This window comes from Thunnus albacares, chromosome 8 (assembly GCF_914725855.1).
Source record: "Thunnus albacares chromosome 8, fThuAlb1.1, whole genome shotgun sequence".
In the NCBI taxonomy this organism is placed as follows: domain Eukaryota; kingdom Metazoa; phylum Chordata; class Actinopteri; order Scombriformes; family Scombridae; genus Thunnus; species Thunnus albacares.
The window spans coordinates 19,535,986-19,557,418 of NC_058113.1; the positions used below are offsets into that span (position 1 = coordinate 19,535,986).

Genomic DNA, 21,433 nt, shown 5'->3' on the forward strand with positions numbered 1-21,433 from the left:
ACTGTAAAGTCTGTTCTCAGTGTTTATGCTTCAAGTCTCCACATCACACTTGTGTATGTTGAATATTGGACCTGAATTGGCTTTATACTAGTTGTGATGTCACAAATCCTGCTCATAGGCCCACACCTTAAAATCTGATTTTCACTGAACACAGAGAAACTTTCCACTTTCAGCAGATGAGTGTGAAAACAGCCTTCTAGTGTCAAACTCTACACATACATCATTCTGCACAGTGAAGCTCAAACATCCAACTGAAGGAACAAGAAGAAAAACATTTTTCTGAGTGGAAGGGGACTTTAAATAAAGCAGATACTGCTGTGAGAAAATGTATATAATTTTTGTGAGTACCACAAACTGACTGTCTCCTCAGGTGTATCATAGGAATGTTATTCTTTAGCTCAGTGTTTCTCAAAGTGAGGTCCAGGTACCCTCAGAGGTCCTTGAGGGGGTTCCAGCAAAAAGGGGAATAATTTATTTTCACTATAATCCTTCCATAAATTACACAATGACAGAATGTATGACTATTTTGGCCATGGGTTTCATACACTTTCTGTAATAAAACACCTAAAAGCAAAAATCCTACCAGATGGGGGACCCTGGGACAAAATCTTATTAAACGGGGGTCCGTGGTCAAAATTGTGTCAGTTTAGGGGTCCTAGACGTGAAAAAGTGCTGCTTTAGCTGATCAAACGGCGCCATCTAGTGTCGGTGCTGCGTGCCTGCAAGTCTGCGCCGTTACTCCCATGAAGCACTCCCACTCTACGTAGCCTTTCAGCGGATCTGGGATCTGGGCCGACAGCAACTTTTTTTTTTTTTTTTTTTTTTTTGGGAGGCAGAAAAAACACGTAGCCACCCGGGTATGTTTGTAAACGGAGAGACACTGACTCTTGGCTGAAAGTAAAATAACATGTGAATAGTTTTGGTGATGAACGCTGATCTGCAGTGGACTGGTCAACTTTGGATGTTTGTGTATTTTTTTTTATCCAGCAGCTCTGTCCAAACAGAGCACAGACGCACTGAGGGGGATCGGAATTTACCGGTGACAAGTCTGTGAGGGGGAAAAAAGAAAAAGAGGATCCACTCGTTACAACTTTTTTTTTTAAAACTCTGCTGTATTTTAATCACAGAGGAAATTGTAATCAAGAGTGAAAGCCTTGAGTCGATGAAAAGGATCCAGCCACAACTTTTACCCCCTTTGAGTTCTGCTTCAACTCTGAAGAACAGCACCAATCATGGCGAAAAAGTATGATTTCCTCTTCAAACTGTTACTCATCGGGGACAGCGGAGTGGGCAAAACATGTCTGATCATTCGCTTTGCTGAGGACAATTTCAACTCCACTTACATTTCAACCATCGGTACGTTGTTACAGAGTAATGTTTCCCTAATAGCCTGCGACATTTCTGCGCCAGCTTATGATTGGCTTCTCTGTTACTCGTGTAACTCGGGGATATGAGTAAGACAAATGTTTGTTGAATGCTGACATTTCATTCTTCCTCTATTTGATACGGGCCACTGTACAAACTGGTTTCTCAGACCGCTTTCATGCCTCAACTAGCCTGTGTTCTTTCACTTCTTCTTCCCCTTTTTCCCAAACTTTCTCTTATCTTTGCTTTTTTTCTTTTCTTTTTTTCTCATCCTCGTTGAATGTGAGTGCTGTCTCTTCCCTCTGACCCTCTCTCCCCCATCTCTCCCTCAGATCTCATTCTTCTCACTTGGCTCTCAGAAGGTCCACCCACCCTCATTCCTATCTCTTTTACCATCTCTACGTTTCCCAGAAGAATGGTTGGCTGTCTGGCATGCACAGTTTTGCACAGGACAACCCCCTTCTCTTCTGCCCCTTGCAATCTGTCTGTCTGTCTGTCTGTCTGTCCGTCTGTCTGTCAGCTTGTCCATCCAGCAGGAAACCCAGGCAAAAAACAAAACCCGAATACAGTGTGCAGAAGGAGTAGAGAGCACTGAGGGGTCACAGTGGAAATGATTATGAATCAGTCTCCACCCAGCTGAGAGTGACCTATATATGCTACTCAGCAATGTGTGTGTGCCTGGGTGGGTGTGTCTTTTGTTCATATCTGAGGTATTTAACTCTTTTTCCTGTCCTCTTGTCGTCTCCTAGGCATTGACTTTAAAGTAAAAACCATTGAGGTGGATGGAAAGAAAGTGAAACTACAAGTCTGGTAAGAGATGACAGTTCCTCTGACTTGTCTGGAAAGGCCTTGCTTTGTGATTTGATGAGGAAGATAACATTCACGTTAAAGGATGGGCTCACAGTTTTTCAAGTCTGTCTTAAAACAACAGTGCCAGAATGAACATTGAAACACGTCCAAATTAGTCAAATCAAGCAGATATCTTTCAAGTGCCAAAGTCCCTTTTTTTTTTTTTACAATACTACCACCGCAGCTCAACAGGAAAACACTGTCCGAGCAAACACAAAGAGGGAATTTTATGCGAAAGACACTGTAAATGTGAAAGTTATTCACTTGATATGACTCACTTAGACTCAGATAAACCTGTAAATACATTTTTTCATAAAATGACTGTGTGGACACACTCTGGATTTTGTCTTCTATCACTTACAATGAAAGTACATTTGAAGAAGATCTTTTAACAGCCAGTATGAACAGGAGGAATGATTACAGCGAGGAAAACCTCTTTCAGTGTCCATATGGACACCTGACTGTTGTTTTGGTGCTTGAAAAATTGAGCTTGTCCTTTAACTCATGTTCTTTTGCACTCTGCCTGCCAGAGAGGAAGGAGGAACCTCCCTCTTGTTCTCCAAATCAGCACTTTATGACAGGGTTTAATGTCCAGATATTCATTACACATGGCCACCACCCAGAGTCACTTCATGTCATATAAGAGTGACATTTTTTCTCATGCTATACTGTCTTTTTAATTGATTTACATTAAAAGCATCTCAGACTTTCTTTAGACCACTTTTTTTTGTATTTTAAAGTCCATGCATCAGTGCACGTTTTTTTAGATTTGAATGTGTGTGCTTTGTGCAGGGACACAGCAGGGCAGGAGAGGTTCAAGACCATTACGACAGCCTACTACAGAGGAGCCATGGTGAGCACAGGACGCCTGCAGAACAAGCAGACTGGATAATCAGGCTGACATCATTGCTCCCTTTGTGCGCTCTGTGTACCTCTGACTGACTGCTTAAATCCCCCCTCTCTCTCTCTCTCTCTCTTTCTCTCTCTCTCTCTCTCTCTCTCTGTCAGGGCATCATCCTGGTGTACGACATCACAGATGAGAAGTCTTTCGAAAACATTCAGAACTGGATGAAGAGTATCAAAGAAGTGAGACTGTTTCCACTTAGCCACAGCAAAGATAATCAGGAAACACTTAAAAAGAGTGCTTAGTCAGTTGAATCCATATTAGTCATGAGTATGGGTCTTAACTCTCTGCAGTAACAAAGCTATTGGAATCAGTCATTGCATCACTGGTAAAAGAGACAGTTCACCCAAATCTGTTTTCCACATTTTCCCTTTTGCCCCACCAGCTTCTTTTTACAGAAGAAATTGTTCTAAATTTTCTCGAGTAATTGATTGTTCTGTCCATAAATTGTCAGAAAATAGTGAAAAATGCCCGTTATAATTTCCCACAGCCTAAGGTGGTGTATTCAGATGTCTTGTTTGTGTGATCAGCAGTACAAAACCCAAAGAAAACCTCAACTCTCAGTATGACTAGATACCAAAAGGGGAACTCACCCTTTAACTGGAATAGTTTGTAGAAAGAAAATCATGACCTATTTTGTTTATCACTTTTTAGGAAATGTGAAAGTATTCATACACAGAATGCAAATTACATATTCAACTATGATACATTCTGACCAAAACTGAAAAAGTATGCAAACATCTGTATCACAGATCTTTATTATTATCTATTATTATTGTTTATTATGAAAATCTAGAACGTGTCAAAACAAATACAGATCCATTGTTATTGCCCAGCTACCCTGTATGGTTGTTACCCTATTTTTTTATTTAATTTTCTATTTATCCCCCACTGAGCAGCAGCTGTGATTATCTCTGAATCTCACTGGCTGTTCAGTTCAGACTTGATGTAAAGAAGTCTTCTCTGCCTCCCTTTGATCTCATCTTCTTAAATGTGCATTTCCGCGAAGCAAACATTCTTGTCTAAGTCCACGTGAACTCAGTTCAACTTGGCCTAATCGATTAATTGCATTCCTGTCTTTCTCAGAACGCATCAGCCGGGGTCAGTCAGATGTTGCTAGGAAATAAGTGCGACATCGAAGCAAAGCGGAAAGTTACCAAGGAGACAGGAGAAAAGGTGAGACGAGACAAACAGAAACTTAATTGTACTCTATTTATTGTATCATTTTTCATTTTGGAGTAGTAGTATGAAAGTAGTAGAGATTATTCAGTGAACAGTGGTACCATTGTGGGCACTTTGTTGACTTTTTCCTACTATTTTAATATAAGAGGGAATGGTTATCTGTGGAAGGGAGCATGTATTACACATATTTTTGATGTACCAGCTTTGTATTTACTTAAGATAAGAAGCAGGATGTCTTTATTATACCTACCTTGTGTCTGTTGTTGACAGCTGGCAAAGGATCATGGCATCAGGTTCTTTGAGACCAGTGCAAAGTCCAGCATTAACGTTGAGGAGGTGAGCCGGAACGTAACCACTGAAAATAAAAACAGTGTTTTCATACCTCATTTAACTTTACCTGTAACCTTCTGGTAGTTATGTGTTAATATGCTACACATACTGCAGATCTTAACCTTCATTTCATCTCACTTTATCTCTGTCTGTAGTCGTTTCTGGCTTTGGCACGTGACATATTACAGAAGTCCAACAAGAAACCGGTAAGTCAGAAGACAATGACATATCATATGAATCAAAGTGAATCGTTTACTCCTTTATGGAGCTTTGTTGGCTCCTTAATGTACATGTCATGTTCTTTTTCTTTGTTTGACAGGGCCCCACAGGCAGAGAGGTGAAAATCACCAGCACTACAGAGAAAAAATCTTCCAAATGTGTTCTCCTCTAGATGTGACACCAACCAGCACACCTATTGAGTCGCCATTAAAGTTAAAGAACACATCAGTATTACCGGGGAAAAATACAGCAAGTTTTCTGTCTCCATCTGGTGGGCTCAGATATCAAATACATACAGGTGCCAAATGTATGTTTTTATACCTACACTATCTGTATTCCAAATGTTTGTAGTGTGGTTCCCCAAAAAATGTATTTTGCCAGAAAAATAATTGATCCTCCTTTGATCTGAAATTTGACTGAGGTCATAGTTTATCATTCATCAAGCATTTTTTTCTGCCATGAAAATGTTGCAAAGTGGAGTGTTCGATGTCTCTAAAACTATGACACAGCATTTCATCAACTAGTCCCCTCCCTATAGTTCAGCTACACATTTTCTATTTCCACCCTGCACACTATTTCTCTGCCTTACAACCGCATTATCAACCGGAAACAGTGCTGTTCAGTGTTGTTTAAGAATTAGATCTGGGTATTTTTAATCTTTTTTTGGTCTGGGTAGAGTACAGTAGTGGTCTTTAAACAGTTCAGTGGTAGAAGAGGAGTTTGATGGAAAGTGTTTTGGTTCACCTAGAACACAGCAGACTTCTGGTTGTAGTCTTGAACCCGAAATGTTTGTTTTGTTAGATGGTTTAAATACTGAGCAGAACTGGTTAACTGACTGTTTAAGAAGTCTCAAAACACCTTTTTTTAGCAGTGCACCTTCACTTTTGTCAGTTTACTGTTTTAAATCCAGTGATTTACAGACAAGTAGACATCTTATTCCTGCAGTGTCATATGAGACACATTTTTTCCCCACATGTGTAGTTTCACATAAATATCTTTCCCGGATGAGATGTTTAAATAGTATACATTACCATCAGAATCTATGCCATTAAATACGAAAGATTCTGACTATATATCATGAAAAGTTCCTGACCACATCCCATGACTAGCTGAAAACCTTCTCTTCACCCTAATAAATGCTGCATGGAGTTCAAGCTCGAAACAAACACTGGTGGTAAACAAGCCTGGTTTTAATAGATGAAGGGATTGAGAATGTGGATGATAGGAACAGAGATAAGTGCAATATGAGAAGATGAGTGGAGAGATGAAAGAATGATGGATAAAGCAAGTGAATGGACAGGATGTGAGAGCCTGGGAAGCAGCAGCGGTTACACGTCCCGCATTTTGAATTGATTTAGTGGGTCTTGCCTTTTATCTGAAGTGCCTGGTAATTCTCCCACTAAACACTGCCACACATTATCTATGTCAAACATGACAGTTTCCCTGTTGTAGCAATTTCCAGATCATTCAAAATTACTGTGATCATCTGCTCATCCGCTCATCTGCTCCTGACAGTCTTTTTTTTCTGCACAGACGTACTGTATTTTCCACATCTTGTCTTTCAAGTTTCTTTCACATTCTCTGTAGACCTGCCACAAGACTTTGTATGTAGTTTACAGACCTGATGCTTGCTGAATAAAAATTGAAAACAGTAAAAAAAAAAAATAGTGCTTGTGTTGTAGTTTGAAACTTTTTGTTGGCACAATGAAATAATCAGAGAATGTAGCTTGGATTATCTGGACAGTGTAGCTTGTAGACTTTGTAGTTTCCCCTTTGGGGGTCAATAAAGTATATCTATCTATCTAGCTTGGTTGAAACAATAACTTTGGGCTTCAGCCTTCACATTTGCAGTCATTTCCATAGTCTATTTTTGACATTTGACGCTATTTTTGTTTGTCTTTTGTGCATTTATCTACTTTTTTGTGATTGTTCAGGTGCATTACTGTTGACAATTTTAAATCATAGTTTTTTTTTCCAACTTAAAGATTGAAGTATGTTTATTTCACAGAGTTAAGCAGGAGGTTGCTTTGTGTCTCAAGGACACAGAAAGGAGACATGTCTACTAACAGACACACTGCTGGTTATTTTGTAGATAAAACCAGGCACCTATAGGACACTCGTTCCCTCTACTAGGACCCCATGTTGCCTTGTTTTTAACTACTGTCCTCCCAACACAACGGCCAGTATAGTTTGTTGTTTTTTGTTTTTTTTTTCTCACTGCTGCAGCAGCAGGAGCTGCAGCCTGTCGCTAGGCAACCGCCCCTCCTTCGCAGCATCAGCACCACGACGGTGTGCGCGCGCTCTGCCGCATCTTCAAGTTGCCTGCACGTTTTGCGTGCCTTGTCATCACGTATAGGGCAGGTTTCGGTTTGCAAACACGATACATTTCTTTCCAGAGTCGGAGCTCCGCCGAGGAACAGAAAAAAAAAACGCAGGAGCAGGAGAGGAAAGACAGGAGGGACAAATAAAAAGAAGAAAATCAAACTTGGACAAATTTAAATATGTTATCCTGGATATAGGTAGGCTATAGGATATGTTGTTATGTTCATGTGACGTCTGGTGGGAGGCTGTGAGGTAAACGTCCGGGATACATACACATACACAAACACACGGGCTGAACGGGATGCCCGCGTGACTGCAGGGAGGGAAGAGGCAGTGGAGGAGGAGGAGGGGGGGGGTGGGGGGGTCTAGGTGCGTGTGGACCACCGCAAAACCCCCGAGGTGGAGTTATCAAAGCTCGAACCCCGCGAGGAAAGATTCATCCCAGCCCGGCTGCTATTTTTGGTGCAGTTTGAAAATCGATGGAAGATATTTATTTCCTGTTCATGTCGAGGTAATTAGTCTCGCTTCCCGAACGAACTGATCTGATCTTGGGCTTTGATCCCCACACCGTCTTTTCTTCCGTGACAGCATGAGGACCTAACAGAAGGTCGCGAGAGGGGAGCGCGCATGTTCGGATGATGCTCTTCCTGACCGGACACGCGAACTGACCGGCTCGTATCATCTCTGCTGGGTTTGAAACAAACGAGTCATCAGCTGTTTTATTCGGGATGCTTTAGAATTTGCGGCCTGCTCGGGTCTCGAGTTACCGCAATGCCACTGGCGAGAGGAGGGAGAGGAGGGAGCAGAAAAAAGGAAATGAGTATAACAAAAATGTACAGTTTGCTAAAAACTAGCCCAGTTTTTGTGCTTGTGTTTTAATCAGGAAACGACTGAGCAGGAGAATGGTATAGACTGCTATAGTATTGGCTATAATGGCCTGTGAACTGCATTGGGTGAAAGAGACACTGTATTGACTGAAGCAGTCTTTGTATCATGGCTGAAATGTCAAATGAGGTGAGTACGGTGGCTGTGAGTGTGTAGTGGCTGCTCAATTCTCAACTTTCTGCTGACAAAGTTCTTGGACTCACTGACGGGACTATAGTGCACACCATGGGGCATTGCGCAGAAACTATGGCACCTGCCAGTGGAGAGCTTGGTGCATAATTGTGACAGAGTGGAGCTCTCATGCCAGAATTTATGTCTCTCCCTCTTCTACTCTCCTCTGCATCTACCAACACAGCTGAACTTTGTTTTATGATCCCAGAGTAAGCGTCAAACCTCCCCAAACACAGAAGAGCCTAACATGCCTTCGCCGTCAGACTCCAGCAGCGTGGTTTCAGCCTCGGGGTCTCGAGGCTGGTCAGACAGCCGCCGTGGCATGTCAGGCCGGGGGCCTGGTGGTGCACGGCTGCTCCTGTACCTGGGGCTGTGCCACCTGGGCCTGGGGGCCATGGTCCTGGCCTTCTCTTTCACCAGCATGGCCTTCACCTCCTCAGCACGCGTGAGGCAGTCCTGCCCGTTTTGGGCTGGATTCTTTGTAAGTATGAAATTGACTGACAACAACATACACTATTAAGAATATAACAACAGAGATCTTAAATTGTGTGTTGTCTTGTGCATGTGTACTCTGTTTCCAGGTGGTGGCATCAGGGATCGTTGGAATAATCTCATGGAGGAGACCTTTAACGCTGGTGGTGTGTATATTTTCATCTGATGCTTACTATCCTTTAAATGTCAAACAGTGTGACATGGAGCAAGACTGGATTAGCAAAAAGGCAAGCAGGGCCCCAAGACATACAGGGGCCCTCCAAAAGCCAGAGGTTCACTTTGTGTCAACCACTGAATTTTTTTTTGGAACATATACAACTAGCATGATACAAACTCAAGTGAAAGCTTGAGAAAATCCCACCACAAGGTCAATTTAGTCACCATTCATCATATCATAAAGTCTTCATGAGCAGATGGAGTTTGCCCAGTTAGATTTTAAATTTTCTTATTTTTTGGAGCACTTTAAGGACTTATTGTCCATGTGGGCTTCAAAACTAGAGTTCATTCTTGACATGGGAAACAGCAGTTGAAAACTGATAGGGCCTTAAAATGGTTCTTATATTATTTCCTAATTTTGGAGCACTTTTTAGATGGGACCTCTGTGTAGTTGTAAAACACATTTTTTTATATTATTTTTACATATTCTGTAAACTTACTACAAACTAGCATAAGTCAGACAAAGCAAAACTGAGTGTGTGTGTGTCTCCTAGTGGGTTAATCTGGCCATGCCACGAAGGGAAAAAAAGTTTGTAGTTTTTTGTCCATCCAAAAACGAAATTAGGTATTTTCACTTATTAGTACCTCCTCTCTGATCTAAAGAATACGTATCAGTGAAACTGACTGTAGTCTTTGTTTGGGAGATTACAACTCTCAGTTCTCCATGTCACATGTCTCGTCACCCTGCTCTGAATCAAACCTTGGCTCTGTGCTCCTCCACAGGTGTCACTGTTCATGCTGCTGTCTGCAGTATGTGTTATCCTCAGTCTGGCCGGCTCAATGCTCTCCTGTCAGAATGCACAGATGGTCAAGTCTATGCTCACCTGCCAGGTACACAACGTTATGCAAGTGTTGTCTTCTGCCTCATGCTGAAACGCCCTTCAAGCCAGATGCATGGGGGATGTGCTAGGAATAGTTTTGTTAAAAGGATATGTTTTTAGTGTACAGATGAGTAATTTACACCAGTTCTCTGTGTTTGGGAATGTGTGTAGGTGGAGGATAAACAGTGTGTGTGTTGTGCACCCAGTCACTCTTGCTCCATCACAGAGGAGGAGACCCTAGTGCTCTACCCGAATACTGATTGCCACTCAGTCAGACGTCAGCTGAAGGTGGGTAGAACATTATCTATACTGGAGACCCAATTTGAACATAAAATTTTACTTATTCCCACAACTTAGTCAAAAAAAAAATGCCTATATGTAGTCGTAGAATTTTGAGTTTTCTGAATGCATATTGCTCTACAGGACCTTTTGTTCAGTGCATGTGGTCTCAGCATTCTTTCCACCATCATCTGCACTCTGTCCACTGTGACCTGCAGTATCCACATATTCTCCTTGGACCTTGTGCACCTGGTGAGCAAAGACACAGCACATTCTACATTTAATTTACAAATGAAAAGTACTCAGCAAAAGAACCACACTTCTGCCTTAAGCTAAAAATGTTGTACCCCTATTCCCCTCTGTTGTATGATTTTGATGTGTCTCCTCTCCCCGCCTAGTTGGCACCACATCGCTCTCGCTCCGTCAACCCAGAATGCACTACTCCTCAGGACGCCTTCCTGACCAACATCATGGACTTTGAGGAGTTTGTTCCACCCATCCCTCCGCCCCCCTACTATCCTCCTGAGTACACCTGCAGCTCTGAGACAGACGCCCAGAGGTACCAAAAGCTGAAAAACAAGCACTTTATATGTATTATCATACATCCACATCCTGGAAAACACTCTTGTGCAGTATGTGACAATCATGCACTTGCATCATCAGAATATGGACACTTTTGACAGAACTGACTTCGATGTTTTTGTATTTACTCGTAGCATCACCTATAATGGCTCCATGGAGAGCCCTGTTCCTCTCTACCCCACTGATTGCCCTCCTCCTTATGAAGCTGTGATGGGACAAAGAGCTGTCAGCCAGGTGAGCATGAGTATAGATGTAATGGTGTGTGTCTGTGTCTGAGTGCTTGTGTGTTAGTGTGATGTATCTGGTGACCATGCTGATCCTTGTCTACTGTGACTGTCAAGGCAACAATGTTTGACCCCCATGGCACTGAGCTGTCTGGAGAGAGAGGAACGTCCACTGCCTTCAGCGGAGAGGGTGAGAAAACATCACATGTTTTTACAGATCCACTTGTGCTTGATGAAAGAAGTAGTGTTATTATGGTTTTGTAGTTTAAAAAAAGCTGTTGGTACTACCAATGATTTGTTAAGCACTATAATCAATTACTTTATCAACCGAAAATCCAGTCAGTGCTGTGTTTCTCTTTTTTATCCTGTAAAATTAACACTTTTTTGGGTATTGGACTGTTGGTCAGACAAAATAAGCATTTTGAAGACATCATCTTAGATCTTGGAGATTATGATGACTGTATTTTAGAAATTTCTTACATTTTATAGACCAAATAGTGAATCAGTTAATCAAAAAAATAAAAAAAAGAATCATTGATGATGAAAATAACGGTTGAATGTGAGACTGAATGTAGATGTGACATTTATTTGCTACAATGTTTAAATTTGAAATACCAATAATGCCCCCAATCTCAATCCAAACTGTGAAAAATGCTCATTTTAAAAAGGTAAACATCATGTTGGAAGGACATTTGGAGATTTTGTTGTGCTTTTGGGCACTGACAAAGTCTAAACTCATTTTCTGTATTAGATTAGACAATAGTTTAAATTCTATCTATATTTTAAGATGTGTTAATAAAAAGAATGAAATGTTGCTCATCTAAAAGACATGTCTTCATGAGTTTAAAATGAGCATTAAAAGTTAATTAAAGTAAGTTATGGCGTACTTTAAGGGGATAGACAAAATTAAGTAAAATAAAAAAATAATAAGAAGAAACAACATTTTATCTTTCAAACTTTGCTGTAAGTTTCAGATAACAATGTTCTACTTAAAGTTTGGCCTTGATAATGAAGAATTACCATTTTATTTCTTTAGTGTCCATGGACAGTGGCTCTCTGCTGATGTCAGAGATCGTGGACATCCCCGATGATTCCTCCCCTTCCGAGGACTCCTGTCTGATGGAGGTGGGAGTGAGGCCCCAGGGAGAGAAGTACAACAGGTCTGCTGGTGAGGGGGGAGAAATGGGAGATGGAGGGGAGTACATCAGCTTCCGTGGTCCCCCGTCCCAAACACCAGAGAGTCCACTGGCAGGAGGACCCAGAGCCAGGCGCTTTCTCAGAGGAGAGAGGTCCAACTCCTGCTCTTCACCCAGCACAGCTACCACCACATACAGGTGAGGACAAACATACATAGTGCCACATAATATTGTAAGGTCTCAAATTTTCAATATAACAAGGGAGAAGTGTTCTATATCCACAAACAGAAATATTATTTTGTGCTCTCCCGTTTTGTCCTTCAGGTCTCCAGTATTGCGTCGCCAGGCCATGCTAGCTAGTAGCTGCTCCCAGCTGGAAGCAATAGGGGGCTCCACCTCTCAACAGCGATCCTCCATCCCAGAGATTCGAATTCGCCCTTCCACTCCTTCACGCCAAGGAGCTGGCCTCGACTCCTCTGCTCCCCCCACTTCATCCTCCTCAGCTGCCAGTGAGCAGGCTGGTGGTCAGGGTAACGGGCCGGCCCTCCCACGTCAACCTTTGTACCTTCGACGAAGGGCTGGAAAGAGTGAGAAAGATGGAGAGAATGTGAGAAGGGATAGCGAAGGGTTCCTACGCCTCGTGAGGTCACACAGTGAGCCAGGCCTCGGCTCCTCCACTGATACAAGTAATTAGGACCCCAACATGAAAACATGTCTTACCTTACTATTTCTGCTTTCATAACTTCTTATTGTGTCTCCTCTTCTTCAGTTGACTTTGGCTCAGGAGGCAGCAAGGCATCTACAGACACGGGTAAGACTTGTTATCTAAAGGGCTTTAAGATGTTATTCTCTCATCTCTCAATGGTCTAAAACGTTCAGGGTTTAAATCTTGCTCACAGCCTTTGTTGCTTGTTGCCACTGCCTCTTTCTTCTCTTGTGTCTCTTGTCAGATTTGACTGTCTAATTGGGCATGAAGCCCAAAGAAAACACTTCTAAGTTGTTTTTAGAAGATACAATTCAACAAATGTGCAGTTAATGGCCATCATTTATCAAACTGTGTTAGACACTAGAGCAGATTTAAGCACCAGCGGAGACATGCAAATCTGTCTACATGTGCATGTGATTTATGAAACTGCTCGACAACTTCTAAATTAGCCATGATTTGATTCCATTGATAAATTAGATTACATTGTGTGGGAAAATGATGTGCTTCACCAGTTCATTTTGTTTTTCAAATGATACACCCTGATTTCTAAAGGATTACACAGCAATGTCTGAATATAGTACCTCACATGCAGCATATCATGTAACAGCAAAATATCTTCCACGGTTACTGGACTTTACTGCAGGAGTCACCCTACATGAACCTTCTTCTTTGAGACTTTAAGTAGCATGAGATATGCTGTTTAATTTATTACATTTTAAAACTTAAAAAATATATTCCCTTATTCTTGCAGTGTATGAGGACAGTCTTGCAAGTAACAAGTCAAACAGTGTTTTACACACTGCGGAAAATGTAAACTTCTTTGAAATGGCTTGTTATTTTGGCCGGGGTTCTCCCTAAAGTTAGATTTGAGCATCAATATCTGTCAATAAAAAAATAGAAAATATGCAAATTGATTTCTCATATTCTTCTAGTTTTTTTACTCACCTCTCCATTAGACCAACTTTGGGTCATAACAGTATTAAAACTTGACAAATGAGCCCAAAATCTTTCTCTTTTTTTCTGACTCCATCTCCCAAAGGTCCATCCTCTGAGGCTTATCTGCTGCCCCGCACCTCTCTGCCTCCTGCTGCAGCTTTGCCAAGGAAAGAAAACATGAAATCAGATGCTACCGGGGTGCAGGTTCCCTCCAAACCTCCACCCACCTCCCCAATGCGTTTACCTAAAGATTGCCACCGTTCCCTTGGGGACCTTAAGGTTAGTCTGAAAATTGTTGATAAATGATACAGGAAGAATAAACACTAAAATATAAAATAGTATGGTATGTGACTTTTGTTTGTTTGACTTATTCCTTCTTTATCTTTACTGATTTTTTTCTGTCCTTCAGGTGACTCGTGTTCTGATGGCTCGCTTCTTGCAGCGCTCTAAACGCAACCTTGCGCCCTCCTCCGAGCATGTTGGGGGCACAATACCGGGGCCTAAGAGGAGGAGTGGTGCTGAGGGTGCTGCCACCAACCACCTGCCCTTGGAACAAGTATGACAATAAATTCTCTTAACTTAACTAATCTTAACTAATTTTATTTATTCTCTCTTAGATTTAAAATATTATTTCACATCTCCTCTTACACTAAACTATATGTCCAGATCACTACATCAGTCATTTGTGTAAATTTCTGCTTGATAAAATCATCTTTAGGTTTTGCGGAACCCTTGGAGTACCAGCCGAGGACCCCCCAACCATCATTCCCATCACCCTCATCACCGTGGACACCACCATTCCCATAGTGACAGTCGACACAACCGGCATCACAGCAGCCGGGCCCCAGAGGGGATCCACCTGCGCAGCTGTGGAGATTTAAGCTCCTCCTCCTCAGTGTCACTACTGCGATTAGTGACGCCTCATCTGCCGCATGGGTCATCAGGAGCTCTCTACTCAGAGTCTGCACTGTGAGGAGGAGAGGAAAATGAAAGAGGGATGGAGGAAGAAAATAAGGCGCAAGCAAGAGCTTGTAAGGAAAAAGGCAGGTTAATGATAAGGATTTAGTTTAGCGGAGTCATCTAGCACTGAAATTTTGAAAGTCTTCCCTCCTTTTTCTCTTTGTCAACTCAGTTTCCTGAAGCCTTATGGCCTTATTCAGTGGTGCTCTTCATCACTCTGAACATCAAGCCAGAGTTCACTCTTACTTCACTGTTCATCAGTAGTGAGATGGTAACTAGATGCTTATTTCTAGCCAGAGACCAACGTACCAGAAGCATCGACACTGCTTTATTCTTCACTCCGTCCCTCACAGTCCTCATCTGGAAACATCTTTTCCTCAAGACTGGAGACAGAACTCTTCTAGCATTCATGCTACAACAACCACTTAGTGTACATTCAGTCTATTACATAATAATGGGTTGCAATATGCTTCTGGCCCTTTTGTAAATTGCTATTCATCCACAGGATGGCTCAGGTGGAGTGATCATGAAAATCCCTTATTTTGTCTTCCATTAAAAAAAAAAAAAATCTTAATAGACTATCCACACATAGCTAGCTGAGTATAATGTAAGATAAACAGATGGGGGTGTATATGAGGACAAATGCTTTCACATGGAAAACCCTTTACTGAGTTTTGTCTTTTTTCTTCTTGCAATTGAGATGATGACTTTCTCCACGCCTTTGTCCACCTCCACATTGGCCTTCAATGAAAGGCAGCCAGCATTTCTAACACTGACATTAATGCACGCCACAGACACATGCTCAGCCTTTTGAAATGTATTCTCTGTGGGTGGCCTCCGATGGTTTGATTTGCGTATGTATGCATGTTTTGCTGCAGCCTCCCGAATACAGCAGGAAATCTTGTGCATTAGATCCTGACCGTCTGTGTAACTAAGTAACATGTCCTCAGAATGTCTTAATCTGCATGTTTTGACAATGCTTCTTACTTTTTTTCTCTTGCACCCAAGACTTATGATAATAGCCATTTGAAACGTGTTTGTGTTAAAAGATAGATGAAAGGGAAGGTCAGAGTCAAAGATAGGCAGCATTCCCAAAGTTTTCTACCAGATGGCTCCAAACATGCCTCTGCATCCTAATTTGATTTTAATAGGGTTTGAAAATGCTTCATGTGTGCAGGCATATCTGTGACATCGGCTAAAGCAGCCTGATCCTGTATGATAAATAGGTGTAAATTGCACTGTGACTCTGATGACATGAAGAGTCTCTCGCCATAAATGTACAGACTTAGTTGTTATGAGGTCAGGCTTCACATTATGTGTTGGCAGCAGTTGTGGGAGGGTGGTTAAATGAAAAAAAAAAAAAGCCTCAGGCTGCTGACACTCTGGTGATAGTGAACATTATAGGTCTGGCAGCTCTGGATATGGGATTTTGAAGCGTATAAATATATGTGTGTGTCAGATTGGAGTTTTTTTCTTTGGAAAGTCTTTTTGATGTGCTCACCAAGTGATGATTATTGGCTCCATATTGGTAAAGGCACATTTTGGATACACTCATATGTAACTAATTTTAAAGATTTACACACATACACACTTAGCCTGCACACAGATACAGGCACACTCATACACCCCCTTATTAAGGCACTAAGTTTCTACCTCCTGTCTTGCATTATTTATTTGAAGAAATGTATATCTGTATGGCAGGCTTAACAGGATACAGCCTTGAAACCTGAATAATAAATGTATCTAAATATGACACCTATTCCAGATTTTAAATGCAGTGTCAATGGCAAAACTTTCAATGCAAGTTATGTATTTCAACATATGAAATAAATGATAGACATAAAATAAAAATACCTATACTGATGTTTTGTACATATTATAAAGGGCAAAATTACAGACTATAACGAAAGGTGGGTATTATTTTTCTTTTTCTCTGTTCCTTTTTTTTCTACTTTTATCAGTGAAACTACAATTATAGTAGCTGAGGCTCATTCATAGGTTCACTAATCTCCCCACTCCACTCAAACCCCGCCTCTTTTCAAATCCTATTGGTCAACCAGTGTGAAAGCCCATCCTGGTTCGATGCGGCCGACCAATGAAAATGCTCAATGTCAAATGGAGCCTTCCGAAGCCACGCCCACATGCACCACTCGCAAGGGACGTTGGGAACCTTAGTCCTGCTGCCATGTAATAAAACGGACAGCGGCGTGACTGCGAACTACAATCAACACATCCTGGATTCAGGAGACGTTCACAGACTTTAAGTTTGACAGCAAGTCGCAAAAACAGAAGAGAGACGATTTCGCCATATTATACTAAACAGTTTAGGATAAGCGGACAGTATAATTATGGTAAGTAAAGGCATGTGTGTGAATAAAAAATATTTATATTTGGTGTGCTATAGCTAGCGTTGATAACAGACTGGATGTGGAAAATTAATGTAAGCTAACGTCAGCCAACGCTCCTTTTCATGACAGGGGAACTTGTGCGATAATAATAGTGTTTCACCTTTCTTAATCCTTGCTCTTCTTTGCTAACTGTAACTGTTACCTGTTACAGTCAAACAAGTTTAATCAGCTAGTTTCCGGTTTGGTCGGGACACTCGGACGGTTGTTATGGGAATGAGACGCCTGCTAAGCTTGCTCATTAATGCTCAAAGAATGGTCAGGACCGTGTTCTTTACCGTCCCTCCGTTTAAGTTTAAAAATAGTACATCTCTACTTTGCACGTCGTCTTTCCAGGGTGATAGCATTTGCAACGGGACGCACGGTGGAAAGGCGCTGCAGTCAGACGCTCAGCTGTTTGAAGCCCAGTTTGACGAGCTAGTGGCGGAGCTGACAGAGAGAGACCTCACGGATCATGTGCTGGCTGATGCCCTGAACAGGTTGAGAGAGGTATGTTGTCTTGTCTCTTGCAGTTATGTCATGGGCTGTTTCGGCCACTTAAAGTGAATCGTCCCTCCCATCTTTTTTTCCCCCCACCTCAGGTTTTGGTGTACAATGCTCCTGGAGGCAAGAGGAACAGAGGCCTGTCTGTGATTGGCTCATTGCGGGAGCTTCTGCCACCCGCTCAGCTCACCCAGGACACCGTACAGCGGGCTCTGTTGGTTGGCTGGTGCATTGAATTGGTGAGTTATGATATGTCATGGCTTGTGAAAGGATAAGTCGGAAATATTATTGTCATAAATCTCATTAAAAAGACCAAAAAGGAGCTGTGAATTTATCCTATAAACAAGTTTTGTCTGTATGTCCAAAGTCTGGTGTAGCCTTTTCCTCCATAGACCTGCATTACTGTCCAAAAATAATTAAAAACTCATCAATAAGCCACGCTGTTGCAATAGACGAATGATCCTTCATTACAGTGAAAAGAGGTCTTGTAGCTTAAGCACAAGAAAGAGATCTGGCTTCATAAAATTAGGTTGTTATGTGCAGCCTAACACAATGCTAAAACTTCAGACAAGGAAAGGCTCAGAGTGACTGTTGTGAAGACATCAGTTCACACTTAGAAAAGATGTCACACTCCATGTGCTATGTGTTACAGCTGCGTCTCTTGTGTTGTTTGTAGCTTCAGGCATTTTTCCTCGTGGCTGATGATATTATGGATGCATCTGTGACTCGGAGAGGACAACCCTGCTGGTACAAGAAGGTGAGACTTGACATATTCCAAATCGCTTTTTTTGTAGTGTGGTAAATAATTTTTACTCAGTGTCTCATGTAAATCTTGTCTGTTTGTCTTAAAGGATGGAATAGGTCTGGATGCCATCAATGATGGGTTTCTCTTGGAAGGGTCAATCTACAGACTACTTCGCAGACACTGCAGGGATCAGCCCTACTATGTCCACCTACTTGAGCTATTTACTGAGGTACTATAGATTTGATTTGAAGAAAAAGACACACACACTCATACACACATACAGTATTCTTATTGTAACTCTGTTTATTTCAGACATCTTTCCAGACAGAGCTCGGCCAAGCTCTGGACCTCATGACGGCTCCACCTGGTCAGATTGACCTCAATAGATTCACCATGGAGAGGTAAGGAAGCAAGGGCATGAAGAGAAAAGGGAGGCACCTCATACACAGTTGTAAAATTAAATCTATAAAGTAATTTTGCAGAGAAAAATGTTGTTTACATTTACATTTCTATCTTTGTCTTACAGGTATAAAGCTATTGTAAAATATAAGACTGCCTTCTACTCCTTTTACCTCCCAGTGGCAGCAGCAATGTACATGGTGAGTGTGTTTATATCATAAATTTGAACACATAACAGTAGGAACTGATAGGCATCATGGTGGTGATAACACTAAAAGGTTGGCAGCATGCATAAATACATGCTGCCAGTGCTGTAAATGTGCAGCCTTTACAGCTGGGACAGTCTTGACAGGGAAAATAAAATATACTCTTCCTTAAAATGATTTTATCATATCTTTGTAGGCTGGAATTGTGAGTGAAGAAGAACACAATAATGCCAAACACATCTTACTTGAGATGGGAGAGTTCTTCCAAATACAGGTAATTACTTTTACTCGTCAACAACGATCTTATTCAAATTCACCAGCTGCACATATTGAAGAATATGTTGCAGGCGACATTGTGTCGAACAGTGTTAATAATCACCAAGTGTATTTCATTTGCAGGATGATTACCTAGACTGTTACGGAGACCCTGCTGTGACTGGAAAGATTGGTACAGACATCCAGGATAACAAATGCAGCTGGCTGGTAGTGACGGCCATGGAAGTCATGACTCCTGAACAGAGAGTGGAGCTGGAGGTGGGACTTCATATAACAAGCCTTTCAATTTGAATACCTCAAATATGTACTGATATTATGTGGCTGTAAACCATGTGCAGAGAGATATGCAAGGATTCTTTGGCTGGAGGGCATTTATACATGAAACTAAAGAAGTGTGGTATTACAATGTACTGTATATTTACAAGTAAGGGCTGCAACTAATGGTTATCTTCATTATTTATTAATCTGATGATTATTTTCTTAATTTATTGATTAGTTGTTTCGTCTGTAAAATGTCAGAAAACTGTGAAAAATGTCAATCACAATTTCCCAAAGGCCAACGTGACGTCCTCAATTGTTTTCTTTTGTTCCGACCAGCAGTTCACAACCCAAACATATTCAGTTTAATCTCATAGAGGAATATAGAAACTGGCATTTTTTCATAAAAAATTAATCAAACGATAAATCGGTTGTCAAAAGACTTGCTGATTAATTTTCTGTTAACGAAAGAATTAATGAATCATTGCAGCTCTATTTAAAATGCAGGTTTTATGCACTGTTTCCTTCACAAAATGTCAGAGGCATAGAAGCATAAAAAATTGCATGCTTTGCATAATTAATTATATACAATTGTAGTGCCACACATTTAAAATTCAGCATTGGCCCAATGACACGTTCTCTGATAAATAAATATCAATGCTAATGCTTTGGATTTAATTAAGGCATCGGATAAATGTGTGTTGGGTTTTGTTTGTTTGTTTTTTACCACATTAAGAAATTGTGGTGGTTGTACACAAGAGTTTAGCCAAAGTGGTTCTTGATGTGACATTAACTAACCATACATTTTTCTGGTGTGTTATTGGCTGTTTTTCTTTTAAAAAAGAGAATTAGTGTTGATGGTCAATCACATTTTCCAGATATTTAATACTTTTTCTACTATATTTTTACCTAAAACATCATTCAATAATACAAACAAAAGTGCAGATGTAATCAAGACTTTGCATCAATAGAAATTTTGCTATTCATCACCCCAGAAAAAAATTGCTTCTGAGAACAATCAAACTGTATTGGCTACCCTTTTATTTATGGTTCTTATCCTTCTGTCTCCTCAATGTTTGTGGAGGCTTCTAGTCTCACCTTTTTTTTTTTTTTTTTTTTTTTTAAAAGGTGCTACAGTCACTTGCTAGTACATTAGTCAAAGTTCATTTCATTTTTTAATCTCCTCCTCAGGCATGTTACGGACGCCATGATGATGCCAGTGTGGAAAAGGTCAAAGCTCTGTACAACACCCTGCAAATGCCAACACTGTACCACAACTATGAAGATGAGAGCTACCAGCGGCTACAGAAGCTCATCGCATGTCACGCTCAAAACCTTCCTCACTCAGTTTTCCTCAACTTTGCCAAGAAAATCTACAAGAGGAACAAGTGAGAAAGAATGATGGTCTCTGGAAGTTATATAAACTGTGTCAGGTACATCAGCCCGGTCCCCCTTTTGACTCTTGTCATGATGCACAGATTAACTTTAGGAGTGGGACGAGGCTCTGACTACAGCAGCATGGCCCAAACACGACTGTGATATTTAGAAATCCTGCAGGCAGTTTTGTTTTTACTTTTCAGTGATTCGTAAATATTTGGTTGTGAATGTTATCGAATAGTCTGTCTTTTGCTCCTTGTTATCTATTTATTGAACCTAGCGCATTATGTACAGTCTCTCCACTCATTTCTCTACTGAGGAGGAATGATGTCGTTATGGATTACACACACGGATTGTTTTAAATAGCTCACTTTGTTAAAAGAATGTATGGCAGGATGAGGCTACAAATGAAATTGTCAAACTAGTTTTGATCCTGTATGAATAGATTTATGAATTGATTAGGGGCCAAAAAGGACAGTGCATGTATGACGTAAGATGCATCCAGGCACAGGACAGAACATAGGCTTTCTTAATTCCATATATTTTTATATTGCTGCTATAAAGTCTGTACTGGCCTGAATTTTAATAAAAAAAAAAATACATGACTAGTATTTTGTGTGTCTCTGTTTCATCCTTTTGATATCTAGTTGTTTTTGTGTAGCTTCTGTTTGAGGTTTAGGTTAAGTTTTTTCCAAGTCTATGTTC

General features: G+C 41.0%; 3 protein-coding genes across 5 annotated transcripts; all 3 read left to right on the top strand.

Moving 5' to 3' along the window:
- Window positions 1-794: 794 nt before the first annotated feature.
- Window positions 795-6,516, top strand: rab13 (RAB13, member RAS oncogene family). The gene is made up of 8 exons (XM_044359879.1): window positions 795-1,356; window positions 2,115-2,175; window positions 3,007-3,067; window positions 3,223-3,300; window positions 4,205-4,294; window positions 4,571-4,636; window positions 4,786-4,836; window positions 4,950-6,516. Exons 1-8 carry the CDS (start codon window positions 1,233-1,235, stop codon window positions 5,019-5,021), a joined length of 603 nt encoding a protein of 200 aa, XP_044215814.1. The 5' UTR covers window positions 795-1,232; the 3' UTR covers window positions 5,022-6,516.
- A 370-nt stretch (window positions 6,517-6,886) lies between these two features.
- Window positions 6,887-16,332, top strand: fam189b (family with sequence similarity 189 member B). 3 transcript variants are annotated; one of them, XM_044360397.1, is made up of 15 exons: window positions 6,887-7,368; window positions 8,436-8,708; window positions 8,809-8,865; window positions 9,659-9,766; window positions 9,928-10,044; window positions 10,180-10,287; window positions 10,434-10,594; window positions 10,752-10,851; window positions 10,959-11,031; window positions 11,878-12,175; window positions 12,302-12,663; window positions 12,747-12,788; window positions 13,723-13,898; window positions 14,029-14,175; window positions 14,338-16,332. In XM_044360397.1, exons 2-15 carry the CDS (start codon window positions 8,475-8,477, stop codon window positions 14,590-14,592), a joined length of 2,238 nt encoding a protein of 745 aa, XP_044216332.1. In that variant the 5' UTR covers window positions 6,887-7,368; window positions 8,436-8,474; the 3' UTR covers window positions 14,593-16,332. The 3 variants fall into 3 exon arrangements, with proteins under 3 accessions (XP_044216332.1, XP_044216331.1, XP_044216330.1); XM_044360396.1 differs by lacking the exon at window positions 6,887-7,368 and adding an exon at window positions 7,549-8,185 and having other exon boundaries at window positions 8,412-8,708; XM_044360395.1 differs by lacking the exon at window positions 6,887-7,368 and adding an exon at window positions 7,549-8,185.
- Window positions 16,333-16,748: 416 nt separating this feature from the next.
- Window positions 16,749-21,339, top strand: fdps (farnesyl diphosphate synthase (farnesyl pyrophosphate synthetase, dimethylallyltranstransferase, geranyltranstransferase)). Its single transcript, XM_044358592.1, has 10 exons — window positions 16,749-16,930; window positions 17,321-17,473; window positions 17,566-17,706; window positions 18,144-18,224; window positions 18,319-18,441; window positions 18,525-18,613; window positions 18,739-18,811; window positions 19,014-19,091; window positions 19,217-19,351; window positions 20,543-21,339. Exons 1-10 carry the CDS (start codon window positions 16,928-16,930, stop codon window positions 20,741-20,743), a joined length of 1,077 nt encoding a protein of 358 aa, XP_044214527.1. The 5' UTR covers window positions 16,749-16,927; the 3' UTR covers window positions 20,744-21,339.
- Window positions 21,340-21,433: the final 94 nt, after the last annotated feature.